Source organism: Oryza brachyantha, chromosome 2, assembly GCF_000231095.2.
Source record: "Oryza brachyantha chromosome 2, ObraRS2, whole genome shotgun sequence".
Lineage (NCBI taxonomy): Eukaryota > Viridiplantae > Streptophyta > Magnoliopsida > Poales > Poaceae > Oryza > Oryza brachyantha.
The window spans coordinates 3,646,926-3,663,214 of record NC_023164.2 but is presented as its reverse complement, the minus strand read 5'-3'; the positions used below and the strand labels follow the sequence as shown (position 1 = coordinate 3,663,214).

General features: G+C 41.2%; 2 protein-coding genes across 2 annotated transcripts; one reads left to right on the top strand and one right to left on the bottom strand.

Annotated features, from left to right (window-relative positions):
• Window positions 1–968: 968 nt before the first annotated feature.
• Window positions 969–5,145, top strand: LOC102700209 (cinnamyl alcohol dehydrogenase 2). Its single transcript, XM_006646948.2, has 4 exons — window positions 969–1,147; window positions 2,293–2,406; window positions 3,007–3,234; window positions 4,168–5,145. Exons 1-4 carry the CDS (start codon window positions 1,059–1,061, stop codon window positions 4,823–4,825), a joined length of 1,089 nt encoding a protein of 362 aa, XP_006647011.1. The 5' UTR covers window positions 969–1,058; the 3' UTR covers window positions 4,826–5,145.
• Window positions 5,146–8,025: 2,880 nt separating this feature from the next.
• On the bottom strand, window positions 8,026–9,431 carry LOC121053552 (transcription factor MYB44-like). The gene has a single exon (XM_040520975.1). It carries the CDS (start codon window positions 9,222–9,224, stop codon window positions 8,283–8,285), a length of 942 nt encoding a protein of 313 aa, XP_040376909.1. The 5' UTR covers window positions 9,225–9,431; the 3' UTR covers window positions 8,026–8,282.
• Between the last annotated feature and the right edge of the window lie 6,858 nt (window positions 9,432–16,289).

The window sequence follows — 16,289 nt, the reverse complement described above, 5'->3', positions numbered from 1 at the left end:
TTATGATATATTATTTGTATTGCTAAATAGAGCTGTATACTACTGATAGAGATATTGGTTTGTGGATAGCGAAGGAATATTGAAGTTGTAAATTTTATTGATTTGAGTGATGGGTAAGTAAGAGTATAAAAATTGATTTGTGTTAGGACAAGATTGTACTCTAAATGTTAATTTATTTGGGACAAAGGGCAAGGTTTGTTAGTGGGACTTATCATTTGGACAGCTCTTTCGCTAATATTTTCATTTTTAAACTAGTTAACTTTATCTTTCTTGTAATTAGGACTGCTCCAAATCGCTTCTTCAGTGCATGAAGGGCGTCGGGTACATCAACTCCAGCAGGCCAACAAGCCTCTCCTCCTATGAATAAGTTTTGATAATCCATATTACAAGGTCATATATCTAGTCGAAAGAAAAAAAAAATAAAGCATTACGCAAATGGTAGTACACATGATGAGGGCTGTGTTCTTGTCTACAGAGTAGTTTTTAGTAAAAGATTATCTTATTTTTTTTAAAGCTATTCAACGGTATAAACGATATAATCAACTGCTAATGAAGTTAAAATCTATTTTAAAAGACAAAATAATAAATTTTATATAAAATATTTAAAAAATATACCATTTAGTAATTAAAAAACACTCATAAAAGTGAAGAAAAAATCTAGGTAACAAAAAGTATTCTCTCCGTTCCACATTATAAAATCTTATGAACTAATCTAAATTTATATATATGTTAATAAATCTAAATATATATATATATAATATATACATATATATATATATGGATAAATCTAAATAAATTCAGAGAGTAGCCGAAGTCGACGAAATAAGAACATGTTCAGCCCGTGAGGGGGTGACCGTAGAAGATCCTGCCACATCCGCCAAGCCAATTCACCAACCCCCCTGGGCCCCCTTCTCCTCGAGACGCTTTCCTTTTATACCCGCTGCGCTGCGTGACGCCCCGCCCCCCTCCAGCTTTCCAGAAGCAGAGCCAATCCACCCTCTCCATCTTCTTCTTCCTCCTCCTCCGGAAACCCCACCCAGTCCGTGCTATTATTGGCCATGGGCAGCCTCGCCTCCGAGAAGACCGTCACCGGCTGGGCCGCCAGGGACCCCTCCGGCCACCTCTCCCCCTACAACTACACCCTCAGGCAAGCAAACACTACCCCCCCCCCCCCCCTCTTCTTCTTCTTCTACTGATGATGATGGGTGGTGGTGGTCTCTTCTTGATCTTGTTCATGGAGAGATTAATTAGTTCAGTTCCTCTTGGTCGATCCGCACCGCCATGATCGATGCTCTGCGCTGAGCGTGCCTGGATTCTGAAAACACTTGGTAGTACGTTTTTACCGTTTAGCTTCGTACTCTGCCATGGCTGATCTGATGATGAACACGAACAGGCGGTGATCACTGATCATTCGGAAACTGAATCGATTGGTGTTGTAGTTGTTCAGCGGTGTCCTTCGTATTCTGTACTACTGCCTGCCTTGGGTAGAATGCACGCGCCCGGTCCTTTTCGTTTCTAATTATGCCTATACGCCAAATTTTATCTTTTAATTTTAAATTTAAGGTTAATTTTAAGATTTTTAGCTAAGTTTATTTTTCATCTTTAAATTTAAATCGCTAAGAATACCTCTCTCTATATATAATTATTTACAAACTATTTTTCGTTTACAAATCCATCGCTTGTTTTTTTTATGGAATCACCCCCTTTGGTTGTTTCTGCCTTCTAGCCAAGTGTGAATCATGACGATGAGAGCATCTGTGCCCATCACTCCACGTGAGTTTCACGCCTCGTAGAAACGAATACTCCTACTTTGGATTGCTCACCCTGTGTTGCTCCTACCAGTCCAAGTCCAAGCTGAAGATCAAACTCGTACCAGTAGTAGTCCACGACCGGTTGACCTACCGCCTGTTGCGATCACGTCACCTGTTGCTTCGGTTTGGGTGAAAGAAACTGAACCCCTAAAGGTCTCTTCGTTCACATGAATTTTACAGAAATTTTAGAGAAAACAGTTCAATCCTTTCGTTTTTCTGTAAAAATCCTTTGAAACGAAAAGGCCCTAAACCATGGAATTCTTTCTGGAAGTTGCTTGGCTTCACATATAATTGGAAACGTTCTTTTTTGTAATATGATCGCCATGCAATTCTCCTGTCATTCCTCTTGTTTTATATATCAATAATAACTTTGCTTAGTTGTCTTCATGTAAAGTGGAATAACTGTTGCAGCATCTTAGGGAACAGTTCAACTAATATTATTGTGTCGGTTTTGTTTGCTTTTTGTGTGTGGTGGTAACAGGAAGACTGGGCCTGAAGATGTGGTGCTGAAGGTTCTGTATTGTGGTATTTGCCACACTGACATCCATCAGGCCAAGAACCACCTTGGTGCCTCCAAGTACCCTATGGTCCCTGGGTAAGATTATTCATACCATCATTTATATCATAGATCATGCTCTGATGGCTCATGTCAATTAAAATCTTTGAGCAATTAACGAGCTGAATATAGAAGTACTTAACTGTAAGGCAAAATTTATCTGATTGGAATAACAAACATGCTAGGAACGAATAGGCACTACTAACTAATAAAGCAATATGGTCAGATTTACGAAAGGCAATACATGCACCACTATCACACTCCTTTGGAACAGAAAGCTAAGTTAGTGCATTGCTTTTACCATTTTGTTTTCTTTCAGTGATAATCCACTTCCATGATATGTACAGATTAGATGCACCGTCCTTTTCAGACACACGTGTAAAGATCACCGAAAACCTTCTCTGATGGTCCTAAAATATAACACAACAAATCCGCAAACACTAACTGAAAAAGGACGTCTAATTAGTGCTGCACCTGCATGTCGTACCACTATTTCAAATCAATGGTTGCATTAATTTGTTGGAGACCAAGAACTCATTTTCCAGTGCATTTACATGGTGTACCAATATTCAGTCATAGTATGGATTAGTTGGTGACCAAAAATTCCTTTTCCTTTTGCTTTTGTTTTTGCTTCTGCAGCCATGAGGTGGTCGGCGAGGTGGTGGAGGTCGGGCCGGAGGTGACCAAATACCGCGCCGGCGATGTCGTCGGCGTCGGCGTCATCGTCGGCTGCTGCCGTGAGTGCCATCCGTGCAAGGCCAACGTGGAGCAGTACTGCAACAAGAAGATATGGTCCTACAACGACGTCTACACCGACGGCCGGCCGACCCAGGGCGGCTTCGCCTCCTCCATGGTCGTCGACCAGAAGTGAGTAGTGTTTCCGCCGTTGTACACTATAAGATTTTATAGATTTAGCTAAATTTATGTACTAATAAATCTAGATATATATAAGACATACCTGGACATCGATATCCGGATAAATCTAGATAAACTTAGAAAATCTTATAATAGGGGAACAACAAAAAAATCAAGAACTAAATTATCATGCTGTCATTATCATATTTGTCAATATTTTAGTAGCTAGAGAAAACAAGAGTCCCAAATTTTGTGGAAAAAATGTCATCTGCGACTGAAAGAAAGAAAGAAAAGGTTTGGCAGCAAAAAGACAGTGGTGTATCTAGTGTAAAAAGAGAAGTCAATAGAAGTTTGGTGTGAAGTGATGTTTTCTGATTAGTCGCCACCTACTCCATTAGTCGATTAGTCGTTGGACGCATCGCGTTTTGAACAGAGCAAAGTTGGACTTGTACGTTTTAATCAGTTGGTAAACCAAAAGGAGATTGGTGAAAGGTGATTTTTCGTAGATGGTGAAAGGTGATTGATTGGGCCACCAGGTTAATCTTAAACGCTGTCACATCTTAAAAGATTAAAATATTTCGGTTGTGATAGAAAAAGAAAAACTAATAGTTCATCTTTCCGCTACTTATAAGTTATAAGCCGAAATTTAATTTTTTTACCAACATTTTAGAGTTACTTTAGTGTTTTTTTTGGCGTGTTTTATTTTTAGTCTTAACTATTATGTTATTATACCATTAAGCTAAAATTTAATTTTCAACAAACCATTAACGATTTAGAGTTATTTTTAGTGTTTTGTGGCGTAGTTTGTTTTTAATCTTAACTATCATATTATTATATCAAAAAACATGTATATAAAATTTTTATTTATAAATTATTTTTTTTTGAGAAATATTGCGGTTAGCTTTTTCTCTCAGAAAGCAAGCTGATTAAATATTTCGTGTGCAGGTTTGTGGTGAAGATTCCGGCGGGGCTAGCGCCGGAGCAGGCGGCGCCGCTGCTGTGCGCCGGCCTGACGGTGTACAGCCCGCTGAAGCACTTCGGGCTGATGTCGCCGGGGCTCCGCGGCGGCGTCCTGGGGCTGGGCGGCGTGGGCCACATGGGCGTCAAGGTGGCCAAGTCCATGGGCCACCACGTGACGGTGATCAGCTCGTCGGGGAAGAAGCGCGCGGAGGCCATGGACGACCTCGGCGCCGACGCCTACCTGGTCAGCTCCGACGCAGCGGAGATGGCGGCGGCGGCGGACTCGCTCGACTACATCATCGACACCGTGCCGGTGCACCACCCGCTGGAGCCCTACCTGGCGCTGCTGAAGCTGGACGGGAAGCTGATCCTGATGGGCGTCATCAACCAGCCGCTGAGCTTCATCTCGCCCATGGTGATGCTCGGCCGCAAGTCCATCACTGGCAGCTTCATCGGCAGCATGGCGGAGACGGAGGAGGTGCTCCAGTTCTGCGTCGACAAGGGCCTCACCTCGCAGATCGAGGTCGTCAAGATGGATTACGTCAACCAGGCCCTCGAGCGCCTCGAGCGCAACGACGTCCGCTACCGCTTCGTCGTCGACGTCGCCGGCAGCAACATCCCCGACGACTCGCCGTCCGCCTGACCGCCCTCTCCTCTCCGGCGCCATCGTCTCATCGTCCGTCCATGCGTGTTTCTTTCAACTTCTTGTGTGAGCCTGTGACGACGTGTTATTTTGTGGACTAAAATTTGGCCTTGATAATATGTATTTACGTGGACTAAAATTTGCTTTGTCATTTACTACTAGTAGTAATATGGGCTGGGCTGAGGATTAGTGGGTAAGGTGGGCCGGGCCGGGCCTGAACTGTCAGTGAGGCCCATTTGATATTGAGCAGTGTGCTGCCTGTGCCTGCCTCCTGCAGAGAGACAAAAGACACCACATAAGCCATGTTTAGTTCTCAAAAATTTTCCTCTCAAAACATTACATCGAATACTTAATTTATCCATGATTAGCCATAAGTACTACATTAACCCACATGCGCTGATGCCGGATTAATTAGGCTCAGAAGATTTGTCTCGTTGTTTCTAGGTGAGCTATGAAATTCGTTTTTTATTCATTTCCGAAAATCACTTTCGACGTCCGATCAAACGTCTAATTTGACACCAAAAAATTTTGATTTCTCGAACTAACCACCCCTAACCAACACACAGTCACAAACTCCCACACAGCCATCATCTGTAGAAACGGTCGGCAATAAAGCATCCGCTGCTTGCAAGCTGTCTGCAGATTGCAATTCACCGCTACGCCTCTCTTCGGAATGAAGCTATTTCTATCCTCCGACCCTTTATTCTAAAATGAACATATTTCTACGCCTATTTTATCATCTCAATAAATCATAATTATTTTCTATTTATTTTTTTACATATTTTTTCTCAGCCAATCACAATCTCCCACTAATTGTTATTATCTATTTTCCTAATCCATGTGATCAGCTCTAAAAATAGTTATAATTCTATCTTTTAGTTTCTGCTTATGTTTATAAACAAAAATTTAAATTTTTAATCTTTAGGGCTGAGTTCAGAGTTTTTTTCACCAAAGTTTATTTTCTCGCCTTAGTTCTAAGATCAGGCTTATTCAATTTGGAGGAATTTTAACCCATAGGAATAGAAAAGGTAGAGAAATAGGGATGTATGACAACACCAATCCATACGAATTTTTTCAAGAGGTTTGAGTGGATAAAAATTTTCCTAAGTTTTCTCTCTGCATCCTTGAAAAAAAGAAAATTTTTTTTTGATTTTTCTGTACTTCATTTCTACCAACTGAATGATATTCAAACGAATCCAGTTCTTAGGAATTGGATCCTTATTTTTCCTGCGAAAGGAATAGGAGAAATCATTAGTGCACTCTGATGAGTAGTCACTGCACTGGTCATTAGTGCTGCGGCTACAGTGACAGGAATCCTTTAAGTCACTGTTCTGCACAAGAAAGGGATGTTTGGGGAGCAGCTGGTCAGCTGCTTCATCACTTGCTGATGGATGAGTAGTAGCGGCAGTATAAATCCTGCCAACCGTGAACTGTCACTACTACTACTACCCGTCCTGCACGCAATTTACTGCCCCTCCTGCATAAGCCAGCTCATGCTATGACTCCGCTCTTTTACTCCATTTTGTACTGCACCAACCATCTATTCGAATGGCTAACACTTCACAACCGTTTTGCTGGACAGGACAAACTCAACTAGAGAGCTCAATTTCTGTTGGGAATTGAGGTGGTGTTTCGATCAAGAAAATTTTTGGAATAAGTGTCACGTTAAATATTTAATTGAATGTTGGAAGGGATTTTCGGACACGAATGAAAAAACGAATTTCACGGCTAGCCTCGAAACCGCGAGACGAATCTTTTGAGCCTAATTTATCCGTCATTAGCATATATTGGTTACTGTAGCACTTATGGCTAATCATGGGCTAATTAGGCTCAAAAGATTCGTCTCAAGATTTCTTCCATAACTATACAATTAGTTTTTTGTTCATCTATGTTTAATGCTTTATTTAGGTGTCCAAAAATTTGATGTGATGTTTATGGAAAAAAAATTTTAGGACTAAATAAGGCCTGAGTTGTCTCATACAGGCTTCGTCAAAAAAAAAATATTTTTTCGGTCTTTGTGTTGAGCATTTGACTATTCGTCTTATTTAAAAAAGTTTCGAGAAATTTAAAAAAATCGTTACACATAAAGTGCTATTCATGTTTTATCATCTAATAAAAATAAAATTATTAATCATAATTTTTTTTAATAAGACGAAGAGTTAAACATTGTATCTAAAAAGTGAAAAGTTGATTTATTTTATAACGGAGGGAGTATGAGACTAATCTGCCCATTTGTAGTTGGCTCAGCAAAGAAATCAAGCGATTTAAGGACCTACTCGATTAGGGGGGATTTCATAGGAACATAAGAAAACAAAGAAACATACCTGCATATCCACATCAATTTATAACTGGTAAGAAATTTTTTGACTGTTTGAAAATTTTTAGTTGTGTTCTCTTTATAATTGGTAAGAAAGAAATTTGTCTTGGTATTTTATATTTTATTTGTACAAACCGAATGACATAAAAATTATCCTTTGAATCCAATTTCTTGTTTTTCCTTGTAACTGAATAGGACAAATCATTTTCTATACACTGGCATAGACATGGTAACGGTTAAACTGCATATTAGGATATGCAAACCAAATGATAAACAAACACTTGAGGCTCCTTCCAAACGCAATAATTTTATATAGAGAACAGTTTAATTTCTTTAATATTCTTGTGAAACTTCTTTGAACCCAATACGTCCTTACGATTCTCATAGAACTACTTTGTTTCAAATAAAGGATTAGGAACCGTCAAGTTAGTTTCGAAACCGAAAAAGGATAATTACACTACTGATCCACAAGTCGATACAGGTCAAAAATATCCAATATGCATAATTGGCACTCATTATTTTCTCCTGTTTATACTTTTAAGCTAAAATTTAAATTTTTAGCTTTAGAGTTGATTTTGAATTTTTTTCATCAAAGTTTATTTTTATTTTCAGTCTTTACTTTTAGATCGGTAAAAATTTTATTCTTCAATTATATTTACTTACAAAATGTTATTTGACTTTTTACATGTCAAATGCATATATAAAAATTTTATTCTCAAACTATATTTATTTACAAAATGTTATTTGACTTTTTACCTGTCACCCTGGATGATCGTTTATTTCCATGGGAGTAATTAGCAAGTCTGAAATGGTTGAAGCGAAGGAGATGGTAATAATTGTCGCCGCATCTCGCATTCTCACCTGTACAGAAAGCGGGGCCGTCTACAAGTAGTAGCAAGATGGCATTTCGCTTCTGAATTTTTTGTTCACTACCTCACTTCGCTGCTCTGTTTCAGAGCAGCAGAAGAATTTACTCCAAATTACAGAAGAGATCCAAAGATGAACAGGAGAATTCTACCGCTAATTAATACTACACGAGATCACATAGTTGACAGGTGAACTTCGCCGGGTTTGGGGTGAATTTGCACCGGGATCTTTGATTTGATTTTTTTCTCTATTTTTTTTTTGGTTTTGGTTTGTTTATTGGTGGGTCACTATGCCGACCCTCTCGGCGGCGGCGCGCATGACGCCCTCGACGAGCTGCGGCATGCAGGACTCGGCCACGGCGCCCGGGCCGCAGCCGGCGCGGAGCCCCACGCCGGCCATGTAGTTGCGCACCTCCGCGCGGATCATCTCCTGCATCGCGGAGACGAGCTCGGCGTTGAATGGGTATGGAGGTGGAGGAGCCGCCGGCGACGGCGGCGAGGGGGAGCGGGAGGGGGAGAGCTCCTGGAAGTGGCTCCGGGCGCTGTCGTGGTGGAAGCCCTGGTCGTGCTGCTGCTGCTGCTGCTGCTGCCCCGGGAGGGAGAGCGAGAGGGAGAGGGAGGTGAGCGGGTCGTGGTCGTCGTCTCGCGGCCGCGGCGGGGACGGCCGCGCGACGTCCGCCGCGGCGATGGCGTCGAAGCCGCCCGGGCGGGGCACCGGGCGGAACACCTGGCAGCTGCCGCACCCGCCGTTGTGGCTGAGCTCGCTGCGGTCCGATCCCGTCGGGCTCGCCGGCGCGGGGCTGGCGCGCTTGCACGGCCGGGGGTCGACCTCTCCACCGCCCTCGGCCACCTCCGCCGACGACGTGGCGGCGGTGGCGAGCTTCCGCTTGAGCGACGAGTTCCAGTGGTTCTTGACGGCGTTGTCGGTGCGCCCGGGGAGCAGCCGCGCGATGGCGGCCCACCGGTTGCCCAGCCGCGCGTGCGCCCGGAGGATCGCCGCGTCCTCATCCGGCGTGAACGGCCGCCGCTCCACCTGCGGCGACAGCTGGTTGCACCACCGCAGCCTGCACGACTTCCCCGACCTCCCCGGGATCCCCCTCCCGATCGCCGTCCAGTTCCTCGCCCCGTGCCGCTCCACCAGCCGCCGCAGCGCCTCGTCCTCCTCGGGACTCCACGGCCCCTTTATCCTATCGCACTCCGCCTCCACCCCCATCATCAAAAGCCCCCCCTCCCCGAAGGCAAGCGACCTCGCGTCTGCTCTAATGGCGGCGGTGGCGGCGGCGCGTGCGGATTAGCTAGCGATGTGGACGTGTCGGCCTCGACGGCGAGAGGGAGAGGGAGGCGACCTTATATAGGCGGCCGGGGATGAGGGTGACCGGGAGCGGCCGGTGGCATACAGCTGGCGCGGTGCCACCTCACGCTCCGGGGGACGCGTCATTTTCGCTACCTGGATGGCAGGTGGGTCCCGCGTGGCAGGCCGTTTGGTTGTTAAGCTAGGCGGGTCCCCCGTGCGGTTTGAAATTTGAATAATCCGCTTCATCGCTTCCGTACAGTCAAACACACACCCAAAAAAAGCCGTTAAAAACCGAAATCCGAACGAAAATCCTATGATTTATTGCCATTCCATATTATAAGGATTAATATGAATTTCAGGTTTACTTAGATTTAAACATATATCAATGTATGTTATATATATATATATAATTAGCACATAGATAAATCTAAAAAATATTAAAAGACTTAATATAACCTAGAACAAATACACATCTATCACTGTTACATTTAAGTGTAGTTAGGAACGTAGTACTTGTAGGGCCATGTTCAGCCGTGGAGGGGTAAGTTAATTTACCTAATGTGGAAAACGGGATAATAGCCTAGCACATGATTAATTAATTATTAAAAATATATATAATAGATTAATATGATTTTTAAAATAACTTTCCTATAGAATTTTTTTAAAAAAATACACCGAAGCGTGCACGCGGAAAACAAAGGAGATAACTTAGGCCTGTTTCTTTCAGCTTAAGATTATTATAATCTAGATTATTGAGTTAGATTATTATAAACTAGCTTGTTATAATCTGTAGTAGAATAAGATGTGAGTTTTTCTTTTCTAGATTATTAGAGCCTAGATTATTGAGTTTGCAAGTCTAAAGAGGAAGTGGGATGGCATGGTGGGTAATTTTTCACCTAATAAGCTAAACAAAGCTCACCTAAATGAGATTATCAGATTATAATAAGCTGAGCTCCAGATTATAATAAGCTACTTCAATAAGTTATCTGTTTCTTTTAGCTTACCTCTAATAATCTAAATTATAATAATTCTAAGCTAAAAGAAACCGTGCCTTAAACTTGTAGGGGGGGGGGGGGGGGGGGAAGAGCACGGCCGTAGAACGGTTGAAAGAAGTTGGACGATGAGGAAAAAAAAATCTAGGAGGAAAAGCTGCAGGAGCTTATCCACGGGAGCCCATGCAGATGCAGTGCGTGCATCCATCCATCCCGCTTGGTTGCAATCGAGGGCAGCGCGGCGTGTACGCCGAGCCGGAGCCCATCCCGCGGAATTCAATCGCAACCGTCCAAACCCACGCTGGGCCCCGCCCGTACATGTGTACAAGCCCGGACTGTACGACACCCCCTCCCCCGCTCGCCTCGCCCCGCACCGACGCCAAACCCACCCCCCTGCCCCCCCCCACCCCACTGCGCCGCGGGGCCCGCGCGTCAGCGAGGGGCAGCGGGGTGCGCCTAGCCCCGCGCGGAAGACGACGCGGCGGTTTGCCGGGAGGCGCCAGGCTGGAGCGCAATCCCCGTGTCTCTCGTCGGGGGAAGGGAGGGGGGTGGGTAATAAAAACCGGCGCGATTTCGTGGGGAGGAGGAGGGGACGAGGCCATGGCAGTTATGGGCACAGCTCAGCAGCGCAACCCCACCGCAGGTGTCTCCCGTGGATGGATGCATGTACGTACGCACGTACGTGTGCGCTTACCCGCCTCTCCGGCCCCACCGCACACTCCCAGCTAGCTCCAGGGACACGTAGCGCGGGGGAGCAAAACGACGAAACTGCATGGAAAGCGAGAGCGGTCTAAGGTTATTCCCAGCCCAATGTCCATAGTATTAAATAAGTTATCACCTACGATAAAAAATGATATAACAAATGAATAAATGAAGAAAGAGAATAAAACCATATCTTACATGAGACATAGTTTCTACACAACATCCAAAATATTATATGAGATAAGTAACATTAAATTTAAGTGGGAAATAGTGATGTTTGCATCGGAAGAATAGTGTCTAGTACTAGTTTCTTTATGATGGGGAGTTTATAGAAACTAGAAGTGTTATGGGTTGGAAATGCCCTAATTCTATAGTAGTACTAGTTTTTAATATTTACTACTCCGTAAAAAAATGATTTTTAGGTTTTTTAGGTCAAACGATTGATCATCCGTCTTATTTAAAAATTATTTAAAAATTTAAAAAAATTAGTTGCACGTAAAATATTATTCATATTTTATCATATAGTAACGATAAAAATATTAATCATAAAAAAAATTTAAATAAGATGAAGAGTCAAAAATTCTATAAAAACATAAAAATCATTTATTTTGGAACGGAGGTTGTATGAGTTTATTTAACTATTGTGAATTTAAGACTTTATTTTCGAAGCATTAGATGAAAAGTTTTTCTATAATTTCTTTTACGAGACGTTTCGCTTACTAAAGCGGTAGAAAACGTGTCGATTAAAAAAAAATCTAGAATCTGCAGAGGTAGAGAAACAAGTGCGTTGTTGGGGGTGTGGAGAAAGGGGTTGGGGGGAAGTCAGAGGGGGGAATCATGGAACGGGGAAAGGTGGGGACGTGGATCTGGAGAGGGAGGGGGAGGCAGGGGAGCCAGAGACAGGCTGGCGAGGCTTTAACGGCCTCCCACCCCACCGACACCGCCCGCTACTGTACACCCACCAATCCATCCAAATCCATATAGACTATTAATGTTGGTCTTTGATTGGGTACGTACTGTACGTGGTAATCGTTTTACATTTTTAAGGAATAAATTAACGGTATTTTTATAAATAAAAATAGGCTATAAATAGAACTTTGATACGTTTTTAAGCGATTAGTAACAAAAACTAAATATATACTACAATAAAAATACCCAACAATCAAGACTAAATTTGCTTGAAAATTAAAATTTTGATTTATATGCATAATCAGAAAGATATGACTATTATATACTTCCCCTATCTTATAATATAAAACGTAAATATCACTAACATAAAGAATAAGAGAGAGTTATAATCATCTACACGATATATTACCTAAGTGCATATATGTACGTAATGCGGTCGAGCATTTTAACAAAGAATAATTTAAAATAAATCAAATTTAGAGAAAAAATATGTACAAATTAGGGGGTGTTTAGATTGAGAAAATTTTTTGGGAGAAGTGTCACGTTAAATATTTGACCAGAAGTGGTTTTCGGACACGAATGAAAAAAAACGAATTTCACGATTAGCCTAAACCGTGAGACAAATCTTTTGAGCCTAATTAATCTATCATTAGCATATGTTGGTTACTATAGCACTTATGGCTAATCATGGACTAATTAGGCTCAAAAGATCCGTCTCGAGATTTCTTCCGTAACTGTGCAATTAGTTTTTTGATTTATCTATATTTAATGCTTTATTTAGGTGTCTAAAAATTCGATGTGATGTTTTTAGAAAAAAATTTTAGAAACTAAATAAGGCCTTAATATATGTTTGTATACACGACTCATGTTACGGGGCTAAATAAAATAAAAAATAGTCATGTGGGAGATCTAGAGGGGCCGGGGGAGGGGATGCCAACAAACAACCAGCACCCACCCGTTTCGGTTACGCTCGCAGCTTCCTTGCAACTTCCGGAGACCGGTTTGTTTAGACGATAGCCAGCCAGCGAATCTCCACGGTTTTTTTCTTTTGTTTTGTTTTCTCGCTACAAAACGGACAGCACCGATCTCTGCAGATATTTTTTGGGTATAAATACTCGTAAGAAATTATTGTGAGGCGACCCGGTCTGGAGCAGGAACAACCTCCTCCTCCTCCGATCCGTACGTGCCGGCACTCCACTGACTCCCAGTACTGGGTACCAGCTCAACTACCCGCGCCGATCTGCCTGCCGACGCACGGGCTATTCTCGGTTTTTCTTAAGCCCTGTTAAGTTCTTAAATTTTTTTCTTAAAAACATCGCATCAAATTTTTGAACATCTGAATGAAGCATTAAATATATATATAAACATTAAAACTAATTACGCAGTTATGGAGGAAATAATAAGACGGATCTTTTAAGCCTAATTAGAATATGATTAGCCATAAGTGCTACAGTAACCAACATGTGCTAATGACAGATTAATTAGACTCAAAAGATTCGTCTCGCAGTTTACAGGCGGAATCTAAAATTTGTTTTGTAATTAGACTACGTTTAATACTTCAAATATGTGTTTAAAGTTTTGATGTGATGTTTTTGCAAACTAAACAAGACCTTACTCAAAAAAATTAAACACATGTTCACACTAAAATAACGTCAAACTTAACTGAAATTTGATAGAAGTAAATTTGCATAAACTTTGGTTCATTTCTACTTGGATAATAACCAGTTTAGTTACGAGTAATCTCTTTGGAAATGTTTATAAATAAAATTAGATAAAGGTATGGTTTACCTAGTACCCATCCTAATAACGGAGCATTTAACTTTTCGCCACTCTTAAAAATGGACGATAACAGATTTATTACTCGTTGTCTGGATCTCTTATGTGTCTATGACATGTGAGTCCAATGACAAATCTATTATGACCAAATACAAGAGTGATAAAAAATTTATTATTCCCCTAAGAGCAAGTATAATAGCAGGTTATAAGCTGGCTAAATGCTTATGTAGAGGAGAGAGATGATGAGAGAGTGTGTAAACGGGTTGTAAGCTTATAGCCAGCTCGGTCACAAGAACCAAGAAACTCTGTGAGAGTGACATGTGGGTCCTGTATTAATAATGAATAGCTAACTACTATGTGAGTGAGCTAAGAAAATACTATAATAAGTATTATAACCAGTTTGGTGGCTATATTATTAGCCTTGCTCTAATGACAGTCTTGTTGGCTATATTATTAGTCTTTCTCTAATGATAGTCTTGGTAGAGCACGGAATGTGTGCGGCTCAGACAGGCTAGGCTTGAGGTCAGCTCGTTCGTTTCGAAACTCATTTTGTTCCATCAGGATATCAAAAATCTTGAAAGTTTTGAAAAGATTTTGGCAATGTCAAATTTGTATAGGATTTTTAAGTTAGCGTGGGAAAAATTGAAATCAAATCAAACGACCATACGACAGCATCAAGGAGGAAAAAATTGTTTCAAAGCAAACAAGCCTGAAATTCCGTACGGCGCAAGCCTGCTGGGGTGGACCGTGGAGGCGAGGTGGCGTGTCTGTCCGGCTGTGGAATGTGGAGGAGCAGTGAAGAGATTCCAGCGCCCCCGCAAGCGGACAAAAGCGGAAACGGTTGAGAGCCAGCGTGCCTGACTGAGAGTAAAAGGTCTGTTTGGTGATCCTGCAGTTTTTCTCTAAATCTGTGTTTTTGTTAGAAACTGCCTCAAACTTCTGAGAATTTATAGTTATAATTGCTTCTTAGAATATAAAATTCCCCAAACAGGCCCAAAGAGATCTTTCTCACTCACCTCGTCTAAATTTAATTATCTATAGTACTATGTAAATGATTATCTAAAATAATTATCATTTTATCGGTTATTACATACATATTAGATTTTTTATATATATTCTTTGTGCTCTCTTCTCTCGAGATTGAATATTGAGATATAGAATGAGAAGAGAAATTCATCCGCTCGGCAAGCATGTATCAAGTGTACGACGTACTACTAGACAATTTCTACAAAATTGATTTTTTTGGGAAGCGTGTAAATTAATAACGCAATACGCGGGGGTGATTTTGAAATAGAAAATAAGTTAAGAATAAACTTTTATATACGTGTTCTTAGGCCTTATTTAGTTCCCAAAAAGTTTCTCCAAAAACATCACATCAAATCTTTGAACATTTAAATAAAGCGTTAAATATAGATGAACCAAAAAACTAATTGCACAGTTATGCAAGAAATCACGAGACAATTTTTTTAAGACTAATTAGTATATGATTAGCCATAAGTGTTCCAGTAACCAACATGTGCTAATGACGGATTAATTAGACTCAAAAGATTTGTCTCACGGTTTCCAGGCGGAATCGAAAATTTGTTTTATAATTATACTATGTTTAATACTTTAAATGTGTGTTAAAAACTTGATGTGATGGTTTTGAAATTTTTTTTACAAACTAAACAACCCCTTAGTTACCTAAAAGCTAGCACTGGGCGTTCGGGTTACCCGAAATTTCATGTTTCTAAAATCAATACACGAAATTAGTGAAAAAAATTCTAAGACCCAACATTTCAGGTACCCACAAAATCAGTTCGGGTTTCAGGTTACTCGCTATAATCCAAACAGTGCTCAGCAGATATTTTGTAAGTCTTTTTGCAAAAAAAAAGTAGTGATTTAGTGTCATTTTCCTAATAAAAAACACCAATATTGTCTTAGCAAAATTTTAGTTCTAAAGCCACACATATTATCTCAAGTCACACATTAAACCATTAGAGTTCATAGGCATGAAACACATTTTATCTCAATTCTCAAATCAGAACATAAAACTACCGCAAAAAACACATTTAATGTTAAATCACCGGCTTACACGTTGCCACGTTGGTAGTAGAGTTGAAGTGGCTTCCTGTTTACGTCATATGTGTCTTTGATGTGGAGGTTAAAGTACCGGTGCAAGCGATTGTTGCTCTTATTTTGGGTTTTCAGGTATTTCGGGTACCGAATACATAAACCCGATTTACCCGAAATAAATTCGGGTTTTCAATCATAGAACCCGCAAATATGGTTTGGGTATTGAGTTTCGGTTTTTTTAGGTTCAGGGTCAGTTCTTTCGGGTTCGGTCTTTGGGTTTTGTGCCTAGTGCTACTAAAAGCTAAGGTTAAAAATAAATTATGATGATAAAACATCAAAGTCAACTCTAAATTAAAGGTTAAAAATTCAAATTATCTTATAAATATAAACAGAAACGAAAAGATTAGCGTGTGATATGCTACTCCCGATCGTTTCGGGTACAAGCCCAGAACAACACGAAACTACCGAACGCATAACAAACACCTAACTCCAAAATGCATGCTACAGAGAGTACATGCTTCCGTTTATGTGTACAGAATCTGTTTCGTTGCTT

What these genes read in the sequence shown, in the direction of transcription:
- LOC102700209 (XM_006646948.2), top strand. Translation starts at nt 1,059, where the DNA reads ATGGGCAGCCTCGCCTCCGAGAAGACCGTCACCGGCTGGGCCGCCAGG. An exon ending in CCCTACAACTACACCCTCAG is followed by an intron (nt 1,148 to 2,292) that starts GCAAGCAAACAC and finishes TGGTGGTAACAG; the next exon opens with GAAGACTGGGCCTGAAGATG. An exon ending in TCCATGGTCGTCGACCAGAA is followed by an intron (nt 3,235 to 4,167) that starts GTGAGTAGTGTT and finishes TTTCGTGTGCAG; the next exon opens with GTTTGTGGTGAAGATTCCGG.
- LOC121053552 (XM_040520975.1), bottom strand. Translation starts at nt 9,224, where the DNA reads ATGATGGGGGTGGAGGCGGAGTGCGATAGGATAAAGGGGCCGTGGAGT.